Source organism: Urtica dioica, chromosome 3, assembly GCF_054948205.1.
Source record: "Urtica dioica subsp. dioica isolate 48M chromosome 3, U.dioica_male_clone48M_v1_H2, whole genome shotgun sequence".
NCBI classification, from domain to species: Eukaryota; Viridiplantae; Streptophyta; class Magnoliopsida; order Rosales; family Urticaceae; genus Urtica; species Urtica dioica.
Window position 1 is genome coordinate 49,581,672 of NC_142758.1, and position 24,886 is coordinate 49,606,557.

The 24,886-nt window shown below is 37.6% G+C and overlaps 4 protein-coding genes and 1 non-coding gene across 5 annotated transcripts; 4 read left to right on the top strand and 1 right to left on the bottom strand.

Moving 5' to 3' along the window:
• The first annotated feature begins 1,326 nt into the window (after window positions 1-1,326).
• Window positions 1,327-10,141, top strand: LOC149403500 (putative ABC transporter C family member 15). Its single transcript, XM_089609468.1, has 9 exons — window positions 1,327-2,494; window positions 3,130-4,565; window positions 4,645-4,731; window positions 5,605-6,231; window positions 6,331-6,495; window positions 6,832-7,126; window positions 7,705-8,289; window positions 8,984-9,223; window positions 9,715-10,141. Exons 1-9 carry the CDS (start codon window positions 1,648-1,650, stop codon window positions 9,822-9,824), a joined length of 4,392 nt encoding a protein of 1,463 aa, XP_089465594.1. The 5' UTR covers window positions 1,327-1,647; the 3' UTR covers window positions 9,825-10,141.
• A 76-nt stretch (window positions 10,142-10,217) lies between these two features.
• Window positions 10,218-12,585, bottom strand: LOC149403501 (uncharacterized). Its single transcript, XM_089609365.1, has 3 exons — window positions 12,390-12,585; window positions 12,014-12,102; window positions 10,218-10,661 (listed from the first exon to the last, which is right to left on the bottom strand). Exons 1-3 carry the CDS (start codon window positions 12,426-12,428, stop codon window positions 10,514-10,516), a joined length of 276 nt encoding a protein of 91 aa, XP_089465491.1. The 5' UTR covers window positions 12,429-12,585; the 3' UTR covers window positions 10,218-10,513.
• Window positions 12,586-15,042: 2,457 nt separating this feature from the next.
• TRNAV-AAC (transfer RNA valine (anticodon AAC)) lies at window positions 15,043-15,116 on the top strand. Its single transcript has one exon. It is a non-coding gene; the product is annotated as a tRNA-Val (tRNA).
• Window positions 15,117-18,367: 3,251 nt separating this feature from the next.
• Window positions 18,368-21,421, top strand: LOC149403503 (glyceraldehyde-3-phosphate dehydrogenase GAPC1, cytosolic). The gene is made up of 12 exons (XM_089609570.1): window positions 18,368-18,501; window positions 18,634-18,666; window positions 18,956-19,056; window positions 19,174-19,289; window positions 19,406-19,505; window positions 19,838-19,984; window positions 20,099-20,159; window positions 20,277-20,374; window positions 20,474-20,616; window positions 20,724-20,807; window positions 20,906-20,995; window positions 21,092-21,421. The coding sequence occupies exons 1-12, from the start codon at window positions 18,498-18,500 to the stop codon at window positions 21,135-21,137; spliced, it is 1,023 nt and encodes a 340-aa protein (XP_089465696.1). The 5' UTR covers window positions 18,368-18,497; the 3' UTR covers window positions 21,138-21,421.
• Window positions 21,422-22,495: 1,074 nt separating this feature from the next.
• Window positions 22,496-24,305, top strand: LOC149403504 (Tetratricopeptide repeat (TPR)-like superfamily protein). Its single transcript, XM_089609618.1, has one exon. It carries the CDS (start codon window positions 22,666-22,668, stop codon window positions 24,094-24,096), a length of 1,431 nt encoding a protein of 476 aa, XP_089465744.1. The 5' UTR covers window positions 22,496-22,665; the 3' UTR covers window positions 24,097-24,305.
• The last annotated feature ends 581 nt before the right edge of the window (window positions 24,306-24,886 follow it).

The window sequence follows — 24,886 nt, forward strand, 5'->3', positions numbered from 1 at the left end:
TGTTTTCCTTTTCGTTCCACTTTTTTATTGGACTTTCTATTAAGAGAAAAGGAAAGGATTTAGGAATCGAAAGCCATGAAAGCTCCAGAGGAAAATTTTATTAGAGCTTCGAATGGCTCTTGACGTCGCTGTACTCGAAGATCGTTTCGGTCCATACCTTCAAATTCAAATGGAGTTTTGTCAAGTCAAAGTTCGACGGAATACAATTTCAGCTCGTCGAGTTATCCGAGTCCGCAAGCTCCGAGGTACTTCTAAACCCTATCTCCTCCGATCTAGTCTCAGCCCTAGGAGACGTGCTCAGAGACGCCATCCCACTTGCCGAAAAATGCCAGAGGTCGAGCTTTTCCAACGGAAAGCTCAAGACGTACGTAGAGCGAGATCGACTCCGTAATTTCATATTATGATCCGAAAGTCCGCGAGATTCTTGTCAATGCCGCCAACAACAAGTAGAGAGATCCTTCAATGGACACCTTGAAAGTCGTCGTCGACGTTGATGAAAACTCGACCAGTGTCTACAACAATGGAGACGGTGTTCCGGTCGATATAATCAAGAAGAAAAGGTCTAATTTTATTTTCTTATTATTGGACAAAAATTGTTACAACTAATAAGATCCTGTTATTTTTACTACGGTTAATGAGATTTACTATCGTTATTGTTACCGTTAATGAGATTTACTGTTGTTTTTGTTACCGTTAATAAGATTTAATGTTGTTTTTGTTACGGTTAATAAGATTTACTGTTGTTTTTGTTACGATTAATAAGATTTACTATAGCTCTTGTTACTTTTAGTAAGATTTACAGTTTTTCTTATTACGGTCGATAAGATTTATTGTTGTTCTTGTTACGATTGATAAGATTTATTGTTGTTTTTGTTACGGTTTATAAGATTTATTATTATTCTTGTTACCATTAATGAGATTTACTGTTGTTCTTATTACCGTCGATGATATTTACTATTGTTCTTATTACAGTTAATAATATTAACATTTAAATATAATATTAGAACATTGCAATGTTATTATAAGAAATTGGCTACTTTTTTTTAATATGTTAATATTTAGATTATAATTTTAAAGTAGAGGTTGTTTGGTCTAGTTGTTTAGCCGTCTGTTCGACAAAAAAAATGATTTTTTTTTTATCTATTTCTAAAATAATTACAAGAGTTACTTACAATATGAATATGAAACGTCGTTTAGACTAAAAATAGAAACAATTATAATAATAATAAACTGATTATAATATAGTAGTAGAATTTCCTTATATAATAAATAAATAAAGGATATACAAAGACGTGGTTACCGCCCTATATAAAGAGCCACGTGCTTCTTTTCTCAGCGCTTTACAGGCTTCGCTTCCACTTCTCTCTTCCCCAGAGAAAAAAAAAAAAAAAAAACACTAATCACTCGTTCTTTCATTCATTCGTTCTTTCTCAGCAAAAATGCTTTCTCTTCAATAATGTTATATCATTGAAACTCTCTCACACAGTTGGAACAAATACCTTGACTCTTTTTTTTTTTTTTTTTTTATGGAAACTAATCAAATACATTATTGCTGAGCCTGAGAATCGATTTCGTATTTATTTTACGTTAATCTTTTTCGTATATTTATCCTCATTCCAGATTCGGTTTAGTCAGTGGAAAAAAAAAATGGACATCTCTGTGTCCGTTGAGATTCTCGACGTAGTGTTCTTCGTAGCTTTATCCTCATGGATTCTGGTCAACGCGGTCAAAGACAAAACCCCGAGCGGTGAAGACGACGACGAGAATGACCGCCACGTGGCGGCGACGGAGAGGCCGAGAGACCTCGGCGGCGCGGCCTCGTTCGCCGTCGCGTCGAGTGCGATAATCTCAGCCTCGTACCTAGGGTTTGGAATCTACGAGCTCTATAGCCATGGAATCGTATTTTACAGACTCTTCTCTTGTTCCTCAACCTGGTGTTTGGCTAGTCTCGCATCTCTGTATTCCAAGATTCGCAGAGCCAATTCGCCGTCCGTACTGCTGATTCTCTGGTGGATCGTCTCGGCGATTCTCGCCGCGATTTCTCTCTCGCAGTTCCTATTCTCCGGCGACGGCGATTACCACTATTACTTGCCGTACTTTCTTCCTAGAGAGAATCCGGTCGATCTGGCCTCGTTTCCTCTCTCGGCGCTGCTCTGCCTCAACGCCGTCAAAAATCGCCGTCGCCGTTACGAGTCCAGCGACGATCTCAAACGGTCTCTCCTCGATAACGATAACGGTGACGGTGACGGCTCTTCGTTCGAGAGGTCGGGGATTTGGAGCAAGGTCACGTTTCGGTGGCTGAACCCGCTTTTCGAAACGGGTCGGGCCAAGAAGTTGGTCCTGGCCCATATTCCTCCTCTGCCCCGCTCCGACACCGCTTCTTCTCTCTCTCTTCAAGAGGCTCTTCGGCGACAGAAGTTTGAAGAGCCGTCTCTCGCCAAGGCCATTCTCGCCTCCACGTGGCAGTCCCTCGCCGTCAATGCCGTTTTCGCAGGTAACAAAAAAAGGAAAGAAAAAAAACTGTTTTGATTAGGAAAGTATTTCTTTTGGTTACTATGGAAAAATTAGACGAAATAGTGTTTCTTACACTCACTGATTCGGAAAATAACTAAGGTTTTACTATTTTAGGCAGATATAGTTGAAGTTTAATTCTTTATGACAAATAATCAAAACTTGATAAAATATCTATAGAGAATCTCTTTATAACAAATAATCAAAACTTGATAAAATATCTATATCTCTATACTATACATAAATTCTCTAATTAATTTAGATAAACTTATAAATAAATAAATGTATACATTAATCTCGTATATAAATTGATATACGAGATTAATATTTTATTTGCACTTGTTTCTTGAGAATTTTTAGTACTTGAGTTATTTTAGTATCTGAGAATATTCTACAAATTTATTATTATTATTAAAAAATGATTTTACCTAACATTGAGCGCTTCTCTCGTACCAATTTCATTAGTTTTTTTTTTAAAATAAATTATCAAAAATAAATAATATTTTATTTGCACTTTATTTCTCCACAATTTTTCTAATTTTAGTTATTGTACTATTATACATATAATTTTTTAATTATTTGGTAAATTATAAAAAAGTAAATATTCTTTTTTTGCAGGGCTGAACACGGCGGCTTCGTACACCGGTCCGTTACTAATAACGAGCTTCGTGAACTACCTTCTCTCTAAAAATGACGATTCTAGCCCTAGGCAGGGTTTAATCCTCTCCTTCATCTTCTTCCTCTCGAAGTCCATGGAGTCTCTGACTCAGCGCCAATGGTACTTCGGAGCTCACCGGATCGGAGTCCGAGTCCGAGCCTCCCTCACCGTCCTCATCTACACCAAGTCCATCTCCGCCAAATCTCCGACCGCCACTTCCGCCGGAAAAATCGTGAACCTCATCAACGTGGACGCCGAGAGGATCGGAGACTGTTGCTGGTACCTCCACGGGATATGGTTGCTTCCGCTGCAAGTCTTCTTGGCGCTCGTGATCCTCCACCGAAACCTAGGGTTTCTTCCGTCCATGGCGGCTCTGGTCGCCACGGTGGCGGTGATGGTCTCGAACACGCCGCTCGCGAGCGCCCAGGAGAGCCTCCACCAGAGGATCATGGAGTCTCGGGACTCTCGGATCAAAGCCACGTCGGAGACTCTCAAGAGCATGAGAGTCTTGAAGCTCAACTCGTGGGAGCCGTTTTTCCTGAAGAAGATCCTACGGCTGAGAGACGCCGAGCGTTCCTGGCTCAGGAGGTACCTATACACCTGCTCCGCCGTAGCGTTTCTCTTCTGGGCTTCGCCGACTCTGGTCTCCGTGGCGACTTTCGGAGTTTGCGTGTTGGTCGGGACTCCTTTGACCGCCGGGACCGTTCTCTCGGCTCTCGCGACTTTTCGGATATTGCAAGAGCCGATCTACAATCTCCCCGAGCTCGTCTCCATGGTCGCCCAGACGAAGGTCTCGCTCGACAGAATCCTCGCCTTCGTCCGAGACGACAACAAGACGAAGGAGGTATCGGATTCTTCGGATGATTCGAATTCGGGACGTGACGTGGCGATCGAGGTGAAAAAGGGCGAGTTTGCTTGGGACGCAAGCAACCAAGCCAGGGCGGTTAGGGTTTCGGAGGGGGTGAGGATCGAGAGGGGTTGGAAAGTGGCGGTTTGCGGGTCGACGGGGTCGGGGAAGTCGAGCCTGATCGCGGCCATGGTCGGGGAGATTCCGAGAATCTCCGGCGGCGGGAGAATCTCGGTGAGGGGATCTAGGGCTTACGTGGCGCAGAGCGCGTGGGTCCAGAGCGGGACGGTGAGAGAGAACGTGCTGTTCGGGAGGGAAATGGAGAAGGAAAAGTACGGGCGGGTATTGGAGGCTTGTGCGTTGGATCGGGACGTGATGACGTGGCGGGGAGGGGATTTGGTGGTGGTCGGAGAGAGAGGAATGAATTTGAGCGGCGGACAGAAGCAGAGGATTCAGCTCGCCAGAGCGCTCTATAGCGATTCCGACGTTTATTTCTTGGACGATCCTTTCAGCGCTGTCGATGCTCATACCGGGACTCATTTGTTCAAGGCCGGTCTTTACTCCAAGAATAATTTTTTTTTTTCTTTTTGGTGGTGGCTAATGGATTTTTTTTTTTTTTGGGATGCAGAATTGTCTGTTGAGACTCTTGGCTGAGAAGACGGTTGTTTACGCAACACATCAGTTGGAGTTTTTAGAAGCTGCTGATCTTGTTTTGGTGAGTTCTTGACTTGCCTTGCTGTCCAAGTCTCTTTATGACCCTGGTGTTAAAAAGTTAATTTTAAACAAAATTTTCCTCTAAGAAAAGGATTATTTTAAGTAGAAGTGATAGAATATAGATATAGGCTGCGTTTGGTTCAGATTAAAAAGCCCTGTTTTTGTTTTTAGAAAAAACTAAACTGTTTATCTGGTGTTTGGTAAAACTGTTTTTACAAATAACTTTAAAAGAGATTTTAGATTTTGTACATGAGATGGAAAAACTAGGATTCTTAGTTTTTAGAAAAAGTGTTTTTAAGTTTTGTATATAAATTACTGTAATATTCTCGTACAAAATATTATTCATATATATGTATATAAATAAGCATATTAATAATTATTATTTAATTATTAAGAATATGTCTATTTTAATCTTTTTTTAGTATAATATATTTATTTTATCAAACGCTAAATCAGTTTTTGTTATCAGCAATAACTGTTTTATAAACAGTTTACCAATTTATAAACAGTTTACCAAATACCTTGTCAGTTTTTGAAAAATATGAATCTAAACGGGACCTTGTTTGAAACTAATTGATTAGAAAGATGGTCAATGTTCTAAGTCTTTAAAGTTTTACGCTGTCCCATTTTCTTACACTGTATATAAGCAATTTGACACCTCGTACATCTTTGTAAAGTTCGCTATTTTACTAATTTTAAACAAACTTGGACTTTTTCGCAAATGCATTAGTTACCCTACACTTGGAATAGACTAAAAAGAACTCTTAACCATAATCGAGCTTTAACTTAAGCTCAAAGTTAACCGAGCTCAACATAATTCCCATCTCTTCGTGTCTTTCATGTAATAATTCTTAGTAATTTTTTTTCTTCGTAGGTCATGAAAGACGGTCGGATCGCTCAGTCGGGTCGGTACCAAGACCTGATCTCCGACGAGGCCGGCGAGCTCGTCGCCCAAATGAACGCCCACCGAAAATCCATGACCCACGTCGCCGCCGCCACGACGACGACGAAGAAGAGTCTCCGGCGAGACAAGCCCTCGTTCGGCCCTCGCCGGAAGAACCAGATCGAGGTCGTCGAAGACTGGTTCCGAGAGCCCGAGATCTCCCACGACCACAGCGAAAAGCCTCACCACGAAGAGGAGTCGGAGACGGGTCGGGTCAAGTGGAGCGTCTACTCGACGTTCGTGAGGGCCGCGTACGGCGGGGCCCTCGTCCCGGTGATACTTGCGTGCCAAGTAATCTTCCAGGGGCTCCAGATGGCGAGCAACTATTGGATCGCGTGGGCCACCGAGGAGCCCGGTCGGGTCGGGCCCAAGAAGCTTCTCGGAATCTTCGTCCTTCTCTCCGGCGGGAGCTCGGTGTTCATCCTCGGGAGGGCGGTTCTGATGGCCACGATCGCCATCGAGACCTCTCAGCAGCTCTTCAAAGGAATGATCACGTCGGTCTTTCGAGCGCCGATCTCGTTCTTCGACGCCACTCCTTGTAGCGCAATCCTCAACCGGGTCGGCTAAAGAAAAACAAATTTCGGCGTTTAATCGTATTGTTTCGGTACTTTTTTTTTTTTTTTTTTGTCGATTCTGATTCGAATTTATGTGTCGCAGTCTTCGACGGATCAGAGCACGGTGGACACGGATATTCCGTACAGGCTAGCGGGGCTGGCTTTTGCTCTCATTCAGTTGTTGAGCATCATCGTTCTCATGTCTCAAGTCGCTTGGCAAGTTTTCCTTCTCTTCCTTGCAGTGATCGGAATCTCCGTTTGGTATCAGGCAAGAGTTTCAGAATTTCGCCACACAACATTTTATTTTTTTACTTTTTTAGTGTAGCTAAATTGACTTTCGCAAATCAGTCAAGGTTTTAAGAAAAAATTAAAAAACTTGGTTTTCGTCGTCAATATAATATTTATATTGTGAAAATTTTGTCAGAATTGCATGAACAACATCAAATTGTCTAAAGGCGCCAAATATATTTAAATTTTGTTTGTGTAAGTGTAGAAACGGATTTAAATTTTGTTTGTATAGTTCTTTATAATTCTCTTCACACTTTTTTTTTTTGTTTCCCAATATCTCATTGATTCATTTGTTTTTTGTTTTTGTTTATGACAGACTTATTATATTAGTACGGCGAGAGAGCTGGCGAGGATGGTGGGGATCAGAAAGTCGCCGGTGCTCCACCATTTCTCGGAGACGATCGCCGGAGCGGCGACAATTCGGTGCTTCAGACAGGAAGACCGGTTCTTGAGGAGAGTGGTGAGTCTGATCGACGACCACTCTCGGGTCGCCTTTCACAACTCGGCAACCATGGAATGGCTCTCCGTCCGAATCAACTTCCTCTTCAACCTCGTCTTCTTCCTCGTCCTCGTCATCCTCGTCACTCTCCCCAGATCCGCCATCGACCCAAGTACGATTTTTTTTCTTCTCTAGAGTTTTATATGGCTTGTGGGATTCGAATAGGCTCTCTAATTTTTGTGTTCCAACTTCCAACTAAAGATGAGAAAACCGTTTAAAGGGTCAACCGAAAAAAAATTTTAAAAGGAAAAAAAAAAAAAAAAATCACATGTTTTTAGCACCAATTGATGTTAATTTCATCTAGTATGATTTATGGGATTCAAATATGCTCTCTAATTTTTGTGTTCCAACTTCCAATTAAACATGAGAAAACCGTTTAAACGGTCAACCGAAAAACCATTTTTTCAACACCGGTTTTTTTTTAAAAGGATAAAAATAGCACATTTAGTTCCAATTAATGTTACTTGCATCTAGTATGATTTATGGGATTCGAATATGCTCTCTAATTTTTGGTGCTCTCGTCAATGGGAAAATTGGATTACCGGTTAAACCGAACCGGTCAGTTGACCAAAAAATCGCGTATTATTTTCTCTAAAAAAAACCCGTAAAAAATTATATTAAACTGATCAAGCTGTCTATATTAACCCTTGAAGCTAATATAAAAAAATTTATTTTATTTTGAATGATCAGGTTTGGCGGGGTTGGTAGCGACGTACGGCCTGAACCTAAACGTCCTTCAAGCATGGGTGATATGGAACCTCTGCAACGTCGAAAACAAGATGATATCCGTTGAGCGAATCCTCCAATTCACGGGGCTTCCGAGCGAAGCCCCGCTCGTTATCGAAGCCCAAAGGCCCAAACCCGAGTGGCCCGAGCGAGGCGAGATCAGGCTCGAGAACCTCCACGTCAGCTACGACCCGACCCTGCCCATGGTGCTCAGGGGAGTCACGTGCACTTTTCCGGCGGGCAAAAAAGTCGGGATCGTGGGTCGGACCGGGAGCGGGAAATCGACGCTGATCCAAGCCTTGTTCAGGGTCGTGGAGCCGAGGGAAGGGAGGATCGTGATCGACGGCCTGGATGTGGCCGCGATGGGGTTGCAGGATTTGAGGTCTAGGCTCGGGATCATCCCACAAGACCCCACGCTGTTTCAGGGGACGGTGAGGACTAATCTCGACCCGTTGCAAGAGCATTCCGATGCGGAGATTTGGGAGGTTTTGAATAAGTGTCGGTTGATGGATATTGTGAGGCGGGATCAGAGACTCCTTGATGCTCCCGGTACGGCTTTTTTTTCCTTTTGATCTAATTTATGCATTTGGAAATGGACATGAATAACACTAAACTTGGAAACTTATGAAAAAACTTGTCTTAAAATACAGTATTTTGTGACGAGTTTTGTTGTAACTCATCGTAAAATAGTAGTAGTTTTGGTAAGAAAGAAAAAACTAATGCTTATGACAAAACTTGGAAACTTATGACAAAACTTGTCGTAAAATACAGTATTTTATGACGAGTTATGTTGTAACTCGCGTAAAATAGTAATAGTTTTGGTAGGAAAGAAAAAACAATGCTCATACAAAAAGGCTATTTTTGTGATAGTGTTCCACTATCTGATTTTAACATTAGTTCTAACAAGGCCAAACTTAGAATCTAAAGGGTATTTTTTTAGCATACTCAAGTCCTTAAACTATTATCTGAGAGGGCATTTTCGTCCGTCCGTCGATTACATTTACCTGCAAAACAATATCCTCAAAACTAAAGATTTTGTCGCATTTTTGTCATTTTCATTAAACTGTTACATCTTTAACAAACGTCAAACGTCGCACTCTTAACAATTCACTAAAAAGAAAGAAGAAAAAAAAAATCCAGCATATTTGTAGAAATGACGATTTTTTTTTTTTATTTACAAAAATCGATAATTTCACGACACAAATTAACGATATTTCTCGAAAAAAAACGTATGTCGATGCAGTGGCAGAGGACGGGGAGAATTGGAGCGTTGGACAGAGACAACTTGTGTGCCTTGCGAGAGTGCTGTTGAAGAAGCGGAGAATCTTGGTTTTGGACGAAGCCACCGCTTCCATCGACACCGCCACCGACAACATCATCCAAGACACAATCCGCCAAGAGACCAACCAATGCACCGTCATCACCGTCGCCCATCGCATCCCCACCGTCATCGACAACGACTCCGTTCTAGTCCTCGACGACGGTAAAAAAAAATATATATATATTTTTTTTTTATTATTATTGACCGCGGTTAAAATGTCCGGTTAATTTTTAGGGCTCTCTAGATATATAATCATATGAAAGTTCAAGTTTTTGCCGTATAGCTAATCTTTGATAATTTTTTAATAAAGCCAAAAAGACATTAATAATTGTAAATAACCATCAGACTCCAAGAGTATAAATGATATGTTAAAAAGTTCAAACAATGTCACATTATGAGCTACTTACTTAAAAATTATTAAAAGTTGTGGTTATTTGGCAAATCTTCGAATTTTGATGGCTTAGTTACTCAATTAATTGTTAATTTTATTGCGGTTAAAACGAACTGGGACAAGAGGGGCTTAGCTCAGTGCTGGGTTCAGGTCATGGAAAACGGAAAATTATCAACAAAAAAATAATGTATAAAAATAAAAAATAAAAATATAAACTATTGGTCCCGTTTGTGACAGTTTTACTTTTTGTTTATTTATTCAGGTAAGATCGTGGAGTACGATTCGCCGACTCGATTGCTTGAGGATGGGTCTTCGTCGTTTTCGAAGCTTGTAGCGGAGTTCGTTGGAAGATCACGGGGGACAAATCGATGATTTTTCGTCTGTGTAGAGTTTTAGGTAGAGAGAGTTACATGAATAGGAACACTAACCCATGATTTAGGAAGAAGTCATTAGACTCTTTTAGAGTAACTTTGATTAGGATCACATAATTATGAGAGAGTGTAACATTGCAGAGCCAAAAAAAAAAAACTTCTTTTTTTTTGTATTTTATTTAAATTTATTTCGGCCACTGTATTTTCAATTTTGAGAGAGGTAACAATAAGCACGTTCAGAATATTTTTTTAATTTTGCATGTAAAGCCTTCATTCACTGTGAGACTTAAAAGTGAAGTCTATGTGAAATATGAAAATTAAAGCTTTTGGATGTATTGATGTTTGAAGTATATTATCTTCAGGAAGCATGAAATAAATAAATTATAAAAATAAATATAAAAATAAAAATAGAATTTCACAGATGTGTGTCAAAATCCAAATGCTAAAATCCAAAGAGTCAAAATTTTCAGAGTTCCAAGAATGAACCAACTACATTGAAAGTTGGAAATAAATTAAAACCGCCACAGAGAGAAAAACCATGTCTCAATGTACCAATTCAAAACTCTTATTTCAAGAATCAATCAATCTTTTTTGGTCTAAAATCTCTCTGATTATGATTAAAAAATAAAATATATATATATAGAAGAATTGTGTCTTCAAATTCAAGATCCCAATAGTCTTCGAAATCAATCATTTGGGGTCGGAGAAGAAGCTGTTGAGATTTGGCATGATCTCGGGTTTACGGCCTCGAACGTATTTGCGGAGACCGTGTTGAGTGTATTTCTCTCCTTCCTCGTGGTTGTCAAGAATCCCAGCTGCTCTATTCTCTTTCAACACCCTGTCATTTCATCATAATCTTCATCATTACTAAATCATGAAAAAACGACGTTGAACAAAGAAAAACGACATTGACCAAGAAAAACCTCATCAGCACGTACACAACCATTCCAGAATTGAAAAAAAAAGGCATACGTATTAAAGAGAAGAAGTTATAAGTTATTCTATCGTCATTGCAAACGACATGAAACATGAGAAACAACAATACAATTTGAAAACCAAAGCTTATTTCGGAAACGACAATATATTTGGAAAACGACATCTTTAATCAGAAACGACGGCATAAATGGAAAACGACAATACAGTTGGAAAATGACTGCATGATTGAAAAGCAACAATACAATTGGAAAACGACTGCATGATTGAAAAGCGATAATACAATTGAATACAACAGTGTAATTGCAAAAGACAGCAGAATTGCAAACGACAAACGACAGCAGAACGGAAAACGACAAACGACAGCAGAACGGAAAACGACAAACGACAGCAGAACGGAAAACGACAAACGACAGCAGAACGGAAAACGACAAACGACAGCAGAACGGAAAACGACAGCAGCAAAACTGAAAACGACAAACGACGACAGAAACTTGCAAACGACAAACGTCAGCAGAACTGAAAACGACAAACAACGAGAGCAAAACTGAAAACGACAAACAACGACAGCAAAACTGAAAACGACAAACGACGACATAAATTTGCAAACGACAAACGACAGCAAAATTGCAAACGACAAACGACGACGGCAGAATTGCAGACAACGACGTAAATGGAACGACAGCTAACCAAACGACGGCAGTAATTGAGTAACGACGGCCTAAGCAAACGACGATCGACGATATAAGCAAACGACGAACAACAATATAAGCAAACGACGATAAAATTAAACGACTATGATTCCAAACAATGAATTCCAAACGACAGCATAATTTCAAACGATATGATAACTCCAAACGAGAGTATAATCAATCGCTAGCATAATTCCAACGACAATACATTCAAACGACAGCATAATTTCGAACGACGAAATAATCAAACGACAGCATACATTAAAAACGACATAATAATTGAAAAACGACAGAATAACTGGAAAACGACAGTAACACACACCAACCCCAAACAACAAACAGAACATACAAAAGAAAAAGAAAATCACCGATTGAAAGAACAGAAGGCTCGTATATAACTCAAATGACGATTATCTTCCACAAAAACAATACAATTAGAATATGAACATATATACACAAATATAAAAATAAAGGATATACCTAAATTATATATTATTAGTAATGAAACCATGAATTATTATCCAAAAAAAAAAACATGAGAAATATATATACACAGATATATTACCTGACTTCAGGATTGCCGGTGATGTTCCTAATAAGTTGCATCGCACAAATCCCAACAGCCACACCAACAGAAGCGAATAAAGGATACACCTATAAGAAAAAATAAGTGTATTACAAAAAATTAAATCCAAACAAAAAATTTACAGGTTTAAGAACAAAAAAAAATCAGTACGAAGCCCGATTATTTTCTCCTAAATAATCAGAAACCACGTTAGGTTTTATGTATTCGATTAAACGAGGGACCCGATGAGATCATCAGATCTGAATCTCGATAAATATATATATATATATATATACATATATATATTATAATAAAAAAAGGCATTCAATTCGATCAATCTGGAATAATCACATTCTAAAACAAACATTGATATTACCTCGGGCCTTAGCCATCTTCTCATGGTCTGTGAAGACATTTTTTTAGCTCTGAGAGAAAGAGAGAAACGCAGAAAATAACGAAAAATAAATAAAACAATCAGAAGTTTTCAATGAGAGCGGCGAGAGAAGAAAGAGAATATGAAGGAGAACAATTAATCAAATATGGAAAAAGTCTTTATGAGGGTTTTCTTTTCGCTTTATAAATGTAATTGCATGTAATACGATTCGCGTGCAATCACGGCAAAAAAGTGGAAAAACGGGTCAAATTTGACCACCTCCCAAAAACATACGGCCCAACTAGATTCATTGGTTTTTTTTAAATAATGTCATAGCGTTTAAATTTGGTTTCTTTTGCATCCAATGATGACTCTAGAATATTCTCATGCGTTTTAATAACGCAAATAAATTAAAATAATTAATAATATTTACAGGACACTGCCAACCTAGAACTACTAATATTTGCGTGCCAACCTAAAATTTTAACACACTGTTTGTTTGATAAATTTCAACTCAAAACAATTATGCTTCAATTTTAAAAGTAGATTTAATTTAAATTTAGTCTTTTAACACTTACACACATTAGATCCGGCTCCAATCCAAAACATAAGACGAACACCAAATTAATTTCTTAATATAAAAAAATAATGATGAACGAAATAAGAAAAAAAAATATAAAATAAAAACAAATACTGACACCGGTACCATCCACAATAACGACCCAAAATTCAAATCTACTATCACCTGTTTCCCACGAAGCCTCGGGCTTGTCGAAACACTCTTCGGAGATCTAGACACTTGGAGACAAAAAGAAACAGTGTACCACTGACTCTAAAACAGCGTATAAACCACCCAATGTCGAACTGATGAAGACAAACCTCAGATTCGTCTGATGCCCCTACGAGCATGGACGAAGGCATGATTTCACTTTAGGGATGGCTAATTTATAAAAAAAAATCAGAGGGGGTTAATTTATAAATTTTAAGGGTAAAAAATTGTAAAAATAAAATAAAAAGTGGGAAAAAAGTAAAAAAAAAAAATTGAGGGGGGGTTACACCTGGCTTCGTGCCTGCCTACGAGGACCATCTGCCTCATCCGAGGAGCGGTGCACCTCCACTTATGTTTGTCACACCAAAATCAGCGCCGATCGCCGCAACTGTGACGCTAAATCCTTTCATTGAAGTCAGCACCGAAGTTTCCGTTGAAACCACTGTCAAAGTCGTCGTCGAAGCGCACTCTATAATCACATCGATCCTCCAATCTCATCTTTTGGACAGATAGCAATGCACGCGAGCTGTTGAGCTGCCGTCGGAGCTCGCTCTAGGGGAGAGAACGGATGTGGCGGCTGTATCCAATAATCACGTTTAGTAACCTATAAGCAAACGAAAAAAAAATTATTTTTTATAATTTTCATAATTTTATATGATTTTCAACACATATTGTAAAAATATTAAAGATCATGGTGAATTCTATCGTTATAAAATAAAATTGTGTTGAAACCCGATTAAATGATAAAAGAAATCTTAGAATTTCACAGGATTTTTAATGAATCCGACACTTTATAGTAGTTTTCCTCTTATTTTCATCAAAGCACATGGTTTTCAATGATTTTCATGAGTGTTTTTTAATACATGTGTCCAAAACCATCCAGACATAATTATGTTTATAATATAGTACATTTTTATTTTAGTTTGAAAAATGGATTTTAAACGTAATTATTAGACTTTTAGAAGTAAAAAAGAGATAACAATAGTTATCGAGAAGAAACAAAAAATAAAAATTGAGGCTAATAGTATTTTCAGAAGAAAAATCAATCGTTTTTTTTAATCAAAGAAAAATAAATCGAACTTTGTAAGTACAATAATCTGTGTACTACTAAAATTTGATTAGATAAATAAATAAAAAAGAGATTTGTAAGTAACTATGCCACTTTAAACATGTGATTTTGGATCTAACATATGTTTTACAATTTGTAGGGATATAGCCAAATGGCTTATGTGGCAATAATTAAGGTCTGATTTGTCCTTATTTATTAACAAATTCGTCACTTTCTCTTTCCTATTTTTTTTTCAAATAATTTTTTTTGCATCAAAACTTCAAAAATTCGTATCTTTCTCATACGAATTCGAAATTGAGTGATTTCAGATCCTACAAATTCGTGGCGTCGAGATCTTCAAAAATAGACCCATTGTGTTTGATGAAAAATTATGTTTAATGCATCATAGTTACGTTTCCATTTATTTTTTTGATAATTTCAAAAAATTTCAGTTATTTCCATATTTAATGTAGTAACGTGATTTTTCTACATCTATGGTATTAAACATGATTTTTCATCAAACACAATGGATCTATTTTTGAAGATCTCGGCGTCACGAATCCGTAGGATTTAGAATCACTCAATTTCGAGTTCATATGAGATAGATATGATTTTTTGAAGTTTTTATGTAAAAAAAATGTAAGAAAAAAATAGGAGAGAGAAAGTGACGAATTTGTTAATAAAAAAAGGTAAATCAGACCTTAATTATTGCCACAGTTGTGAAACATAGGCTAAAAACAAATTTTATATTTCATTTTGGCTATTTTCTAGGTTTGGCCAATAAAAAATGATCGTAACTATCTAAATTTTGTAAATGTTACGATATGAACAGCCAGCAAGGTTTCGTGGTGTAGTTGGTTATCACGTCAGTCTAACACACTGAAGGTCTCCGGTTCGAACCCGGGCGAAGCCATTCTGTTTAATAATTTTGTATTTTATTTTTAATTTCCTTCCTATTGAAGTTTATTTTGAATGTGGACTTTCTTATGAATCTCTTTTAGAGATTTTTGTAGATCGATCATAAAACTTTATACAATGTTAAGTATTTTTTTACAATTAGATCACATTAATGTTGTTTTTTAGTTGTAGAATATGCTATGTGATTATTGTAAATAATAACGATTTCAGAAGAAGAGAAAAAAGGATAATGTGAATTTTGTATTTTTCAATGATGAGTTCAGATAATTATTAAATTATATGACCTTATTTATTGATCTGTATGATAATTCGAACAATGACCTTACGCATAAACTATATTGTATTATTGAGTTCCAATACGGCAATATCCATATTCCTTATGTCAACTAAAACTCGATTCATAATACAGTAACCAAAATTGAGTTCGTAAGACAAAAGGTAAAAAATAATTAAAAACAAATAATTAGAATCCCTTAGCTAACACACAAACATATCACTCCATGCTTATTTAGTCTAAAAAGAAAAGTATATATATTGTGAGAGCCCACTAAATTTTTAAAATTTTCTTTTAATAGTTAACTTCCATGTCTCGCAAATACAATACCACCGCAACATTGACTCAATAAAACAATAATATTATTTCTTATTTTTTAAAAGGAAGCTGACTTTGTTTAGGAAATTATTTAGGAAAGAACAATCAAAATTGGTTTCATGTCCCATGCTGTGTCATATGTGTTAGTGATGTCAATCTTCACGCTTGAAATTGTGTCAACTTAATAATGCCATTTAAATTAGCATTGATTATTCTTCAAGCGTTTTATATGATTAGTATTGAGAAGTTCATTGATCCTGACCCTTGGATTGTTATGATAATGACCTTATGAACTTTTTTATATTATGCACTTACTTCATCTCCTCAATGTTATATAGTGTATGTGACCGTAGATTCCCTTTTCTGATTGAAAATATTAATATATTAATTATGTTTTTGAAGGAATTAATGTATAAATTATAATCGCTCAATGTTGTCGAACCCATGAGAATGAATCGTCAACCAATTATTTAATGAATAACATTAATGAAATAAATATAAAAAAAGGTATGCTTACCTCTTTATCAGGGTTGATAATACTATATTACATGGCCAAAATAATTTAACAAGACTAAATTTAGTCCAACTATCAAGAAAAATAACTTAATTTAGACAACTAATATATGACATAAGTAGTATGTCATGATTCCACAAATACTCATGCACGCCTAAATCCTAAGTAAATTAAATAAAAGATTGTAGTAAATTATAATCCATCACTCTTAATAAAAAAAAGAGTCTAGATCGAATTTACGTGTGCCGTATGTTTGTATAATTTTTTATTATCGAATTAGTTGACGTAATTCTCTATGATAGTTTACAATTGTGATAAATCTAATTTAGATGAGAAAATTTTCGATTGCAAACGTGAAAGTTATAAAAAAAAATTGACCAATATCAAATAAAATAAATTTTGGTTAATCTAGTTTACGACAATGATTTGTTTTACGTACTTAGGAAAATCATGATAGAGGGAATGGCATTTTTTGATTTATGTAAGGGTTGTGTCATAATTTTGATATTTGGAAAATTTACCTATACTTTAATTAATGGTGACTATTGGGATATTTCAAACAATTTCTATATAGAATGATATACTAAAGTATGTTAGTATCAAAATACCATGCCGCCAAATGATAACATATATGAAGTTATAAATGGAGCACACATTTATGTTAAACAAATAGAGTCAATTGAACAATAAACAAACTCAATCTAAGCTCATTTGATCAATCATCTTCGGAAATCCTACTCATGAAACTCGACCAAGACCTATAAGCTCCAATCTCACACTTCTCGATCACGTCCCAGTGTAGTCGCGCTATGTTTTTTTCCATATCATAACTCAAAGTCGCCTTGTTATTGACCAGAATACAAAATCATCTGATTGTATTCTTTAAGTTGATCGCATGTGTCCCAACATATTGTGAGACACTGCGAGACATGTCGTGGGTGTGTTATGTATACAAAAGACAATGACCGAGGGGACATGAAACAAACGATCAGTGTGTGCGATATAAATTATATTGTCGACAAATAAGTTTTTGACCAATAAGTTTTAGTTAGGAAATTAAATTTGCACATTCTTTGATTTGTGACAATAATTTAGAAAATGTATTTGAAAAATGAAGTTCATCATATTGAATTCTATTATAAATTTGTAAATATCAATGGAGCATTGTTTAGAAGGCCAACACTTTCAGATTTGGTATGGTGGCTCGAAAATTGTTTTTCGAAAGAACTCGCCACTTCGGATTAATTTTATTTAATAGTGGAAGACAATTTATTTTATATTAAAAAATATTTTCATGAAAGGAAAAAAAAAAGAAGCTTTTTGTATAAAAATAGAGCAAGAAATAAAAGGAAAATTTACGTTACCATTATATTCATAGAAACAGAACACTCTAGTAAAAAAGAAAAAGAAAAAGAAAAAGAAAAAAGAAATAGAACACTCTAGAACATCCCGTCAAAAACAAGAAAGAGGGTTAGGTTGAACTGTGATAAAATTCACGTGAACTCGTAGTAAAGTCAAACCTGTGATTGGTTTATAGCGAAGAAATGACTTCATTTTGCCACGTCATTCTCTGCCCACTTATTTCTCTCCGAATATTCTCTCTACAAAGTCGATTATTCCACCAATGCTCATTTTAGGTATAATTTCAGAGTAAAAATAATTATGGTAAGATATATATATATATATATATATATATATTTGTCGGTTCAGAAAAAAAAAATATCTTACCATAATGATATATAATTAGGGTAAGATATTATGGTAAGATATTATTTCGTATATATTTTATTATATATCATTGAAACCTCGCCTAAAATGATCGATTATCCAGAAATCTGAATGATAACCGAAAAGACAAAAAAAAAAAAATCTATATCTCCGATTTGAACAAATAAATCTCGACTATATCATCAGTCAAATTGATTTAAAAGGTAAATAAAAACAAAAAATCCCCTAAAAAGAAGGCGTAAAATCCAAAGCCAAACGTTATAGAAAAAATCAGCGGCTAATTCATTGACCTTTTTGTGGTTTAACAAAAACAAGAGGCTGAGATTTCCTCTTCCCCAAGAAAATTACTTCGCACGTGACTCAACCAGCATGTCACGTGTCAAGTCTTGTGTGTTTGGTTGATTGTTTGGTTCTCTCTCTCTCTCAGCCGCTCTTTAAATATAAGCCTCAACACTGTACTTTAAACCTCACTCACACCCAAAAACCCACTTAAACAAGAACAGCTTTTCTCTCCAGACTTTATCAAAACCTCACTAGCTACCATGGGTAAAAATCTGAATCTCAGCCTAACTCGTTATCTTATTTCTCTTCAAATCCTGATTTCATTTCCAGTTTTCTCAGATCTGTTTGTTTACTGATTGTGTGCTTCGATTTGTATTTTGATTTTTAATTTTGCAGGTCCAGACAAGAAGATCAAGATCGGAATCAACGGTAATACTCAGATCTCAGATCTAAGTGTATTCGAGATTTTTATCTGTTATTAATATTTTTTTTTACTGCGAAATGATTATAAGATGTTATTTCTGTCTATGAATTAACGGATTTCAGAGATTTAGTGTTAATCCTTGATTTTTCATCAGCTTTACTGAATTTAAATTATCTTTATCTTAGGCTAGCCAAGTGAACTGACTGTTTCACTAGGAGATGTGTTTTGTTGTTCATATTTTTGTTTTATTGTTTTGGATTTATTGACTGAAATCATATACGAAATGTTAAATAGGATTCGGAAGAATCGGACGTTTGGTTGCCAGGGTTGCTCTTCAGAGAGACGATGTTGAGCTTGTCGCTGTCAACGATCCTTTCATCACCACCGACTACATGGTAAGCTATCCATATTAAATTATGTTCATATATATATTTTTTTAATTGTTTGAAATCAAAGGATATCTAAAGGAAATTGAAATGGTTTTGATGTAATATTTTTTTTTGTACGTGCAGACCTACATGTTCAAGTATGACTCAGTCCACGGACAATGGAAGCACAACGAGCTCAAGGTCCACGATGAGAAGACTCTTCTCTTCGGAGAGAAGCCCGTTAAGGTTTTCGGCTTCAGGTACAGATCTGCCTATTTTAGAAAAAAATACGCTGTTGTGTGCTTTGTGTTTTGAAATTTGCATGTTATTTTTTTTGGATTTTCCAATCTGATGTTTAACTGTTTGATATTTGAAGGAACCCCGAGGAGATCCCATGGGGCGAGACTGGCGCTGAGTTCGTCGTTGAGTCCACTGGAGTTTTCACCGACAAGGACAAAGCCGCCGCCCACTTGAAGGTTTGAATTCGATACGACTTTGTTTTTCTATTTTGGCGAAATGTGATTTGATATTATCTAGTGTTCTTTTGAATCATATACTGTCTGGAAATGTTTATGGGACTTGTATATTAAGATAAAATGCAATATAATTGTGATTTGGATTTTGATTTTGAATTACATGCTATGTATTAAGATTTGCATTGCTCGGTCTGAAATTGTGAGAATTTTAGGTATCTTATCACCATGGTTACGCTAGCGCGATTTAATTATAATAGTTGTTACGAATCTTCAGATACACTTTGTTGATGTTTGTTCGGTGAATAACTTTGATTGTGATGCTCGTAAAACAGGGAGGTGCCAAGAAGGTTGTGATCTCTGCCCCGAGCAAAGACGCTCCGATGTTCGTCGTCGGTGTCAACGAGAAGGAATACACCAAGGAGTTGGACATTGTCTCCAACGCCAGTTGCACCACCAACTGCCTCGCCCCATTGGCCAAGGTTTTTATTTATCGATTTATCTCGTTTTTGCATATTACTGTTTCAACTCTATTTATTGTATCTACTTGTAAATGTTAAGCTAATGACCTTTCGTGGCTACTACTACTTTTACAGGTCATCAACGACAGGTTCGGAATCATTGAGGGTCTCATGACCACTGTGCACGCCATGACCGGTAAAGACCTCTTTTTCATTTAAGTAGACTTGAAACTAAAGTGGGTCACTGCTTATTTTATTTTTCACGCCGTTATTTGTGATTGACGCCGTTTGATTTTTTTTTTTTTAACCTCAGCAACCCAGAAGACCGTCGATGGTCCCTCGCAGAAGGACTGGAGAGGTGGAAGAGCCGCTTCCTTCAACATCATTCCCAGCAGCACCGGAGCTGCCAAGGTAACACCCAAATTTCCTTTGAATCCTATATCAGAACAAATCATCATTCTTTGGTCATAAATTATTTATTTAATTTGTTTGTTTTTTTTTTTGTTGAAGGCTGTCGGAAAGGTCTTGCCGGCTTTGAACGGAAAGCTCACCGGAATGGCTTTCCGCGTTCCCACCGTGGACGTCTCTGTTGTCGACCTCACTGTCAGGCTCGCCAAGCCAGCCTCTTACCAGCAGATCAAGGATGCCATCAAGTGAGAAGGCTATTCTTGTCTTTTTAGAGTTTTCGCGTGATATTATTATTTCTGTCGAGAAAATGCTCATGAATTTTTTCTTTTTCTGGTGAATAACTAAAAATCAGGGAGGAGTCTGAGGGAAAGATGAAGGGTATCTTGGGATACTGTGAAGACGATGTTGTGTCCACAGACTTCATCGGCGACAACAGGTAAAACATTTGTTTCTGATAATCAAAGAAACAATCAGCTATATACATTGAAAAATAAGACATTTTTTAATCCAATTCCTGGTTATTATCTTGTTCAGGTCAAGCATCTTCGATGCCAAGGCCGGAATTGCCTTGAACGATGGCTTTGTCAAGCTTGTGTCGTGGTACGACAACGAATGGGGCTACAGGTAATAAAATCTTCGCTAATTGTGATTATCAAATTTTTTATCGTCTTTTCTGTTTTTACTATACTAATAATTTTTTCTGTTGTATTGCAATTGCAGTTCCCGTGTGATCGACTTGATTGTGCACATGTCGTCTTGCCAGTAAGCCAATCCAGTCTGTTGCCGATCATCGAGACTTGTTTTTTATTTCATTCCGTGTCGAGAGTCCCGATTTAGTCTTGTGTCGTGTTTAAAGAGAGCTTTTCGACTCTTTTTTTTTTTGAATAATTGCTGCTTGCATTTTGATGTTCAGTCATTTTGAGTCTCTCCGGAATGGCTTCGACAGAAACCTGTAATGGAAGGAAGAGTTTTTCTAATTTTTATGTAAACATGTTACAATGGTTTTCATATAAAATTATGGAGAAGAGTGACTTTTTTTTTTTGTTAGAATCTTTCATTGCTTTGTTTACATACATCTGATACTATGCGCAATGTATTCTCTATACGAAGTACCAAGTTATGTTGACGTGGCTGTGGAATGGTAATCCTAATCAGAGAACAATTTCTTCTCTCCTGTACAAAAGAAAATTTGCAGGGATATTACTGGTTGCCATTTCACGGTAAAAGCGTAGCAGAGAACAATTTTACATTCCAAAGCGTCTCATTCTAGTCTCATAGTTGTCGGGGATGGCTCGAGTATTGTGACGAATATATTGTAGATTATTTACTTCTTTATTTTATGTATAAAAATACCTTTTTTTATATATCGACTGTTCATTGAATATCTCTCGGTAAATTCGTTATTTGTCGATAAATCATATCGGTAACGATAACTTTATCGGTACAATATACTCTTACTCTCCCTGGATATTCTGATAAATCATTGGTATCTCTTGACAACCCAGCAAAATTTGAGTCTTGATACGATATCGGTAGTGATATTCGATCTTTGGGCTTGAGTCACGAGGTGATCTACGGTGATTGTTGTGGCGTGCATTGTGAATATATTTGGGCAACGGATTGTCTGAGTCATCGTTACCTCGTATGTTAAACGTGCAGCAACGGTACAATTCGCACAACCTTCCTCCATCGCAACATCAGCCTCGAAATGTACTGTTTTGGCCAGGATCGAAAATGACATTTGGGTGGAGTTAGAAGGGCATTTCCGACCGAACGCCTATATTTAATCATTTTTTATTTTCCGTGTTTGTCGTAATTTTGCTTATAAAAAACACTCTTAAATTCTGTTTTGTAAAAAAAAAACTGTTTTTTTTTATATAAAAATTACGGAAATCTCTAGTTTTTTCATTTTCTTCTATATTTTGTAAAAACAATTTTCAACTTTAATGAAAAATTATTTTTACCGAACAAATGGTTGAATTTTTAGAAAAAAGCTAAAAACAAGCCGGCATAATAAGTTAAGCCAAACACACTGTCAGTACTATCTAATATCTATGTTGTTAAACTGCATCAGGACTAATTTTTTTTTTTAAAACCATAAATTATACATACACTATTGCTCAAAGTTTCTTTTACTCCCTTTGACCCACACAACTCTCGCACCGTCCGATTGACATAAGAAAAGGGTGGATCTTTCTACACTCCTCCATTTTTATCAATCAGATATAGTTCTTCTCTTTTCATAGATGACTTAATTCCCACCTAAGAAAATATTATTTCGTGTTATATCATTCATGATTTCGCTTGCCCGGAAGCTCAAACACACCCTAATCTCCCATATCAAAGCTCGCACCTTGAACACCCATGCCTCGCCCGACCTCCACGTCATCGTCTCCAAGGTCCCAATCGGAGCCACCGTGGAAGAGGTCGTCCAATCCCTGTCCAGCGACGAGAAATGCGACTCCGTCAAACTCACCCACCACCTGTTCGACGAATTGCTCCACAGGTTCAAAGACGACTGGAAATCCGCTCTCGGCCTCTTCCGATGGGCCGCGAATCGCCGGGGATACAAACACGGCCCAAAATCCTACGAACAAACCCTAGACATCCTCGGAAAATCGAAGGAGATGGACCGAATGAGATCTCTCTTAACGGAGATGAGGATCGACAGAGGCCACGTCAGCGTCGGCTCCGTCGCCGCCGCGATGCGGCGACTCACCGGCGCCGGGAAATGGGAAGACGCCGTGAGGCTTTTCGACGATCTGAACTCGCTCGGACTCGATAAGAACACGGAGACGATGAATCTCCTTCTCGACTCGCTCTGCAAAGCGAACCGGGTCGATAAAGCCCGGATCATATACACGGATCTGAAAGCCCATATTGGGCCCAATGTGAACACGTTTAATATCTTCATCCACGGCTGGTGCAAAGTGGGCCGGGTCGAAGAGGCCCAATGGACTATCCAGGAAATGAAAGGCCACGGATTCGTGCCTTGCGTCATAAGCTACTCGATCATCGTCAAGTTTCACTGCCTACGTGGCGAGTTCGGCGAAGTGTACAAAGTGCTCGACGAGATGAGAGCGAGTGGGTCCCACCCGAACGTGGTGACTCACACGATCGTGATGAGCTGTCTCGCGAAGACCGAGAGGTTCGAAGAAGCGCTCAGAATCGCCGACGGAGCGATGAGATCGGCCGAGAAGAGCTTCGATCCCGACGTACTGTTCTTCAACTCTCTGATCTACGTCCTCGGGAGAATCGGAGATTCGAAAGGAGCGATTCGGATCTTCGAGGAGGAGATGCCACGTCGGCGAATCGCTCCGAACAACTCGACGTTCAACACCTTGATCGCGATGCTCTGTCGGAGCTCGGAGCTGAGGAAGGCGATCGATCTGGTCGAGATGATGGAGAATCCCGACGCTTTGACGTACTATCCGTTGATGAAATCGTGTTTCAGGTTCGGGAAGGTCGATGACTTGCTGGCCAAGCTACTCGACGATATGGCGGGGAAGCACAATCTCAGCCTGGATTTGTCGGGATATACTCTGCTGATTCACGGTCTTTGCAGAGCGAATCGGTGCGAGTGGGCTTCGTCGCTCTTCTCCGAGATGATCCAGCGAGGATTGAAGCCGAGGTACAAGACGTGTCGTTTGCTTCTCGAAGAAGTTAACGACAAGCGTTTGGATGACGTGGCGGATAAAGTCGAGGCCTACATTAAGAGCATGTGACTTTTTTTTTTCTTTTTTTTTTTGTATTTTTACTTTTGACTGGTTCTTCTGAGACAAGATCTAAAAAAAAAATGTCATGTGTGGTTGTCTCAAAGTTCGTATTATTTCCCGTGATCCAATGATGCCAATTACTAAAAAGGGGTTGGAATTTGGAAATAATATTCTGTTATATTTCTGCGGAGGGTTTAAAAGAGTTTAATCGTATAATCAGAGCCGAAGTAAAGAAGGGAATTGAGCATTGAATTGAATTGAACCACTTTTATAGGAATTTTTATGACATGAGTGGATTTTAGATTTTAGGTCAGAGATGAGACATGAAAAGAAAAAAAAAATTGTTACTTTTTCAGAGAGTTTGGGTCAGTGTGAAAGAGAGAAAGGCATCACATTTTATCTTCGGAATGAGAATCAGAATATTGCTCGTTCAGGGTAAAAAGTAAAAGCCAAAAAAATGGTGGGTCTTATTGACACACCGGTATAAATAAAATATAATATGGTTTGCTATCCAACTTTTGATCCTCACGTATTTTGATGGAATGTAAAGTTGTCCCATTATTATAAAGTTAATTGTCACGTATTTTTTAACTTTTTTTATTTTTATTTTTATGGTTTCTCTTCTCATTGCATTGATTATTTGATGCCAAAAACTATATAGATGACTATTTAGTCGGTGGATTCTCTCTCTCTCTCTCTCTCTCTCTCTCTCTCTCTCTCTCTCTCTCCATGGATTGGACAATAATAGAAGAAAGGGTCTCCATGTTGTGGTATGTCCTTAATAACTACCATAACACGC

Bases quoted from the DNA above. Each gene is read 5' to 3' on its own strand.
- LOC149403500 (XM_089609468.1), top strand. From the start codon at position 1,648: ATGGACATCTCTGTGTCCGTTGAGATTCTCGACGTAGTGTTCTTCGTA. The intron at 4,566-4,644 runs GCCGGTCTTTAC...TTTGGGATGCAG, and splicing joins CCGGGACTCATTTGTTCAAG to AATTGTCTGTTGAGACTCTT. The intron at 7,127-7,704 runs GTACGATTTTTT...TTGAATGATCAG, and splicing joins CAGATCCGCCATCGACCCAA to GTTTGGCGGGGTTGGTAGCG.
- LOC149403501 (XM_089609365.1), bottom strand. From the start codon at position 12,428: ATGTCTTCACAGACCATGAGAAGATGGCTAAGGCCCGAG. The intron at 12,103-12,389 runs GTAATATCAATG...TTTTTCTTATAG, and splicing joins GAAGATGGCTAAGGCCCGAG to GTGTATCCTTTATTCGCTTC. The intron at 10,662-12,013 runs GTAATATATCTG...ATGAAATGACAG, and splicing joins ACCGGCAATCCTGAAGTCAG to GGTGTTGAAAGAGAATAGAG.
- LOC149403503 (XM_089609570.1), top strand. The intron at 19,506-19,837 runs GTTTGAATTCGA...CTCGTAAAACAG, and splicing joins AAGCCGCCGCCCACTTGAAG to GGAGGTGCCAAGAAGGTTGT. The intron at 20,617-20,723 runs GTGAGAAGGCTA...ACTAAAAATCAG, and splicing joins CAGATCAAGGATGCCATCAA to GGAGGAGTCTGAGGGAAAGA.
- LOC149403504 (XM_089609618.1), top strand. From the start codon at position 22,666: ATGATTTCGCTTGCCCGGAAGCTCAAACACACCCTAATCTCCCATATC.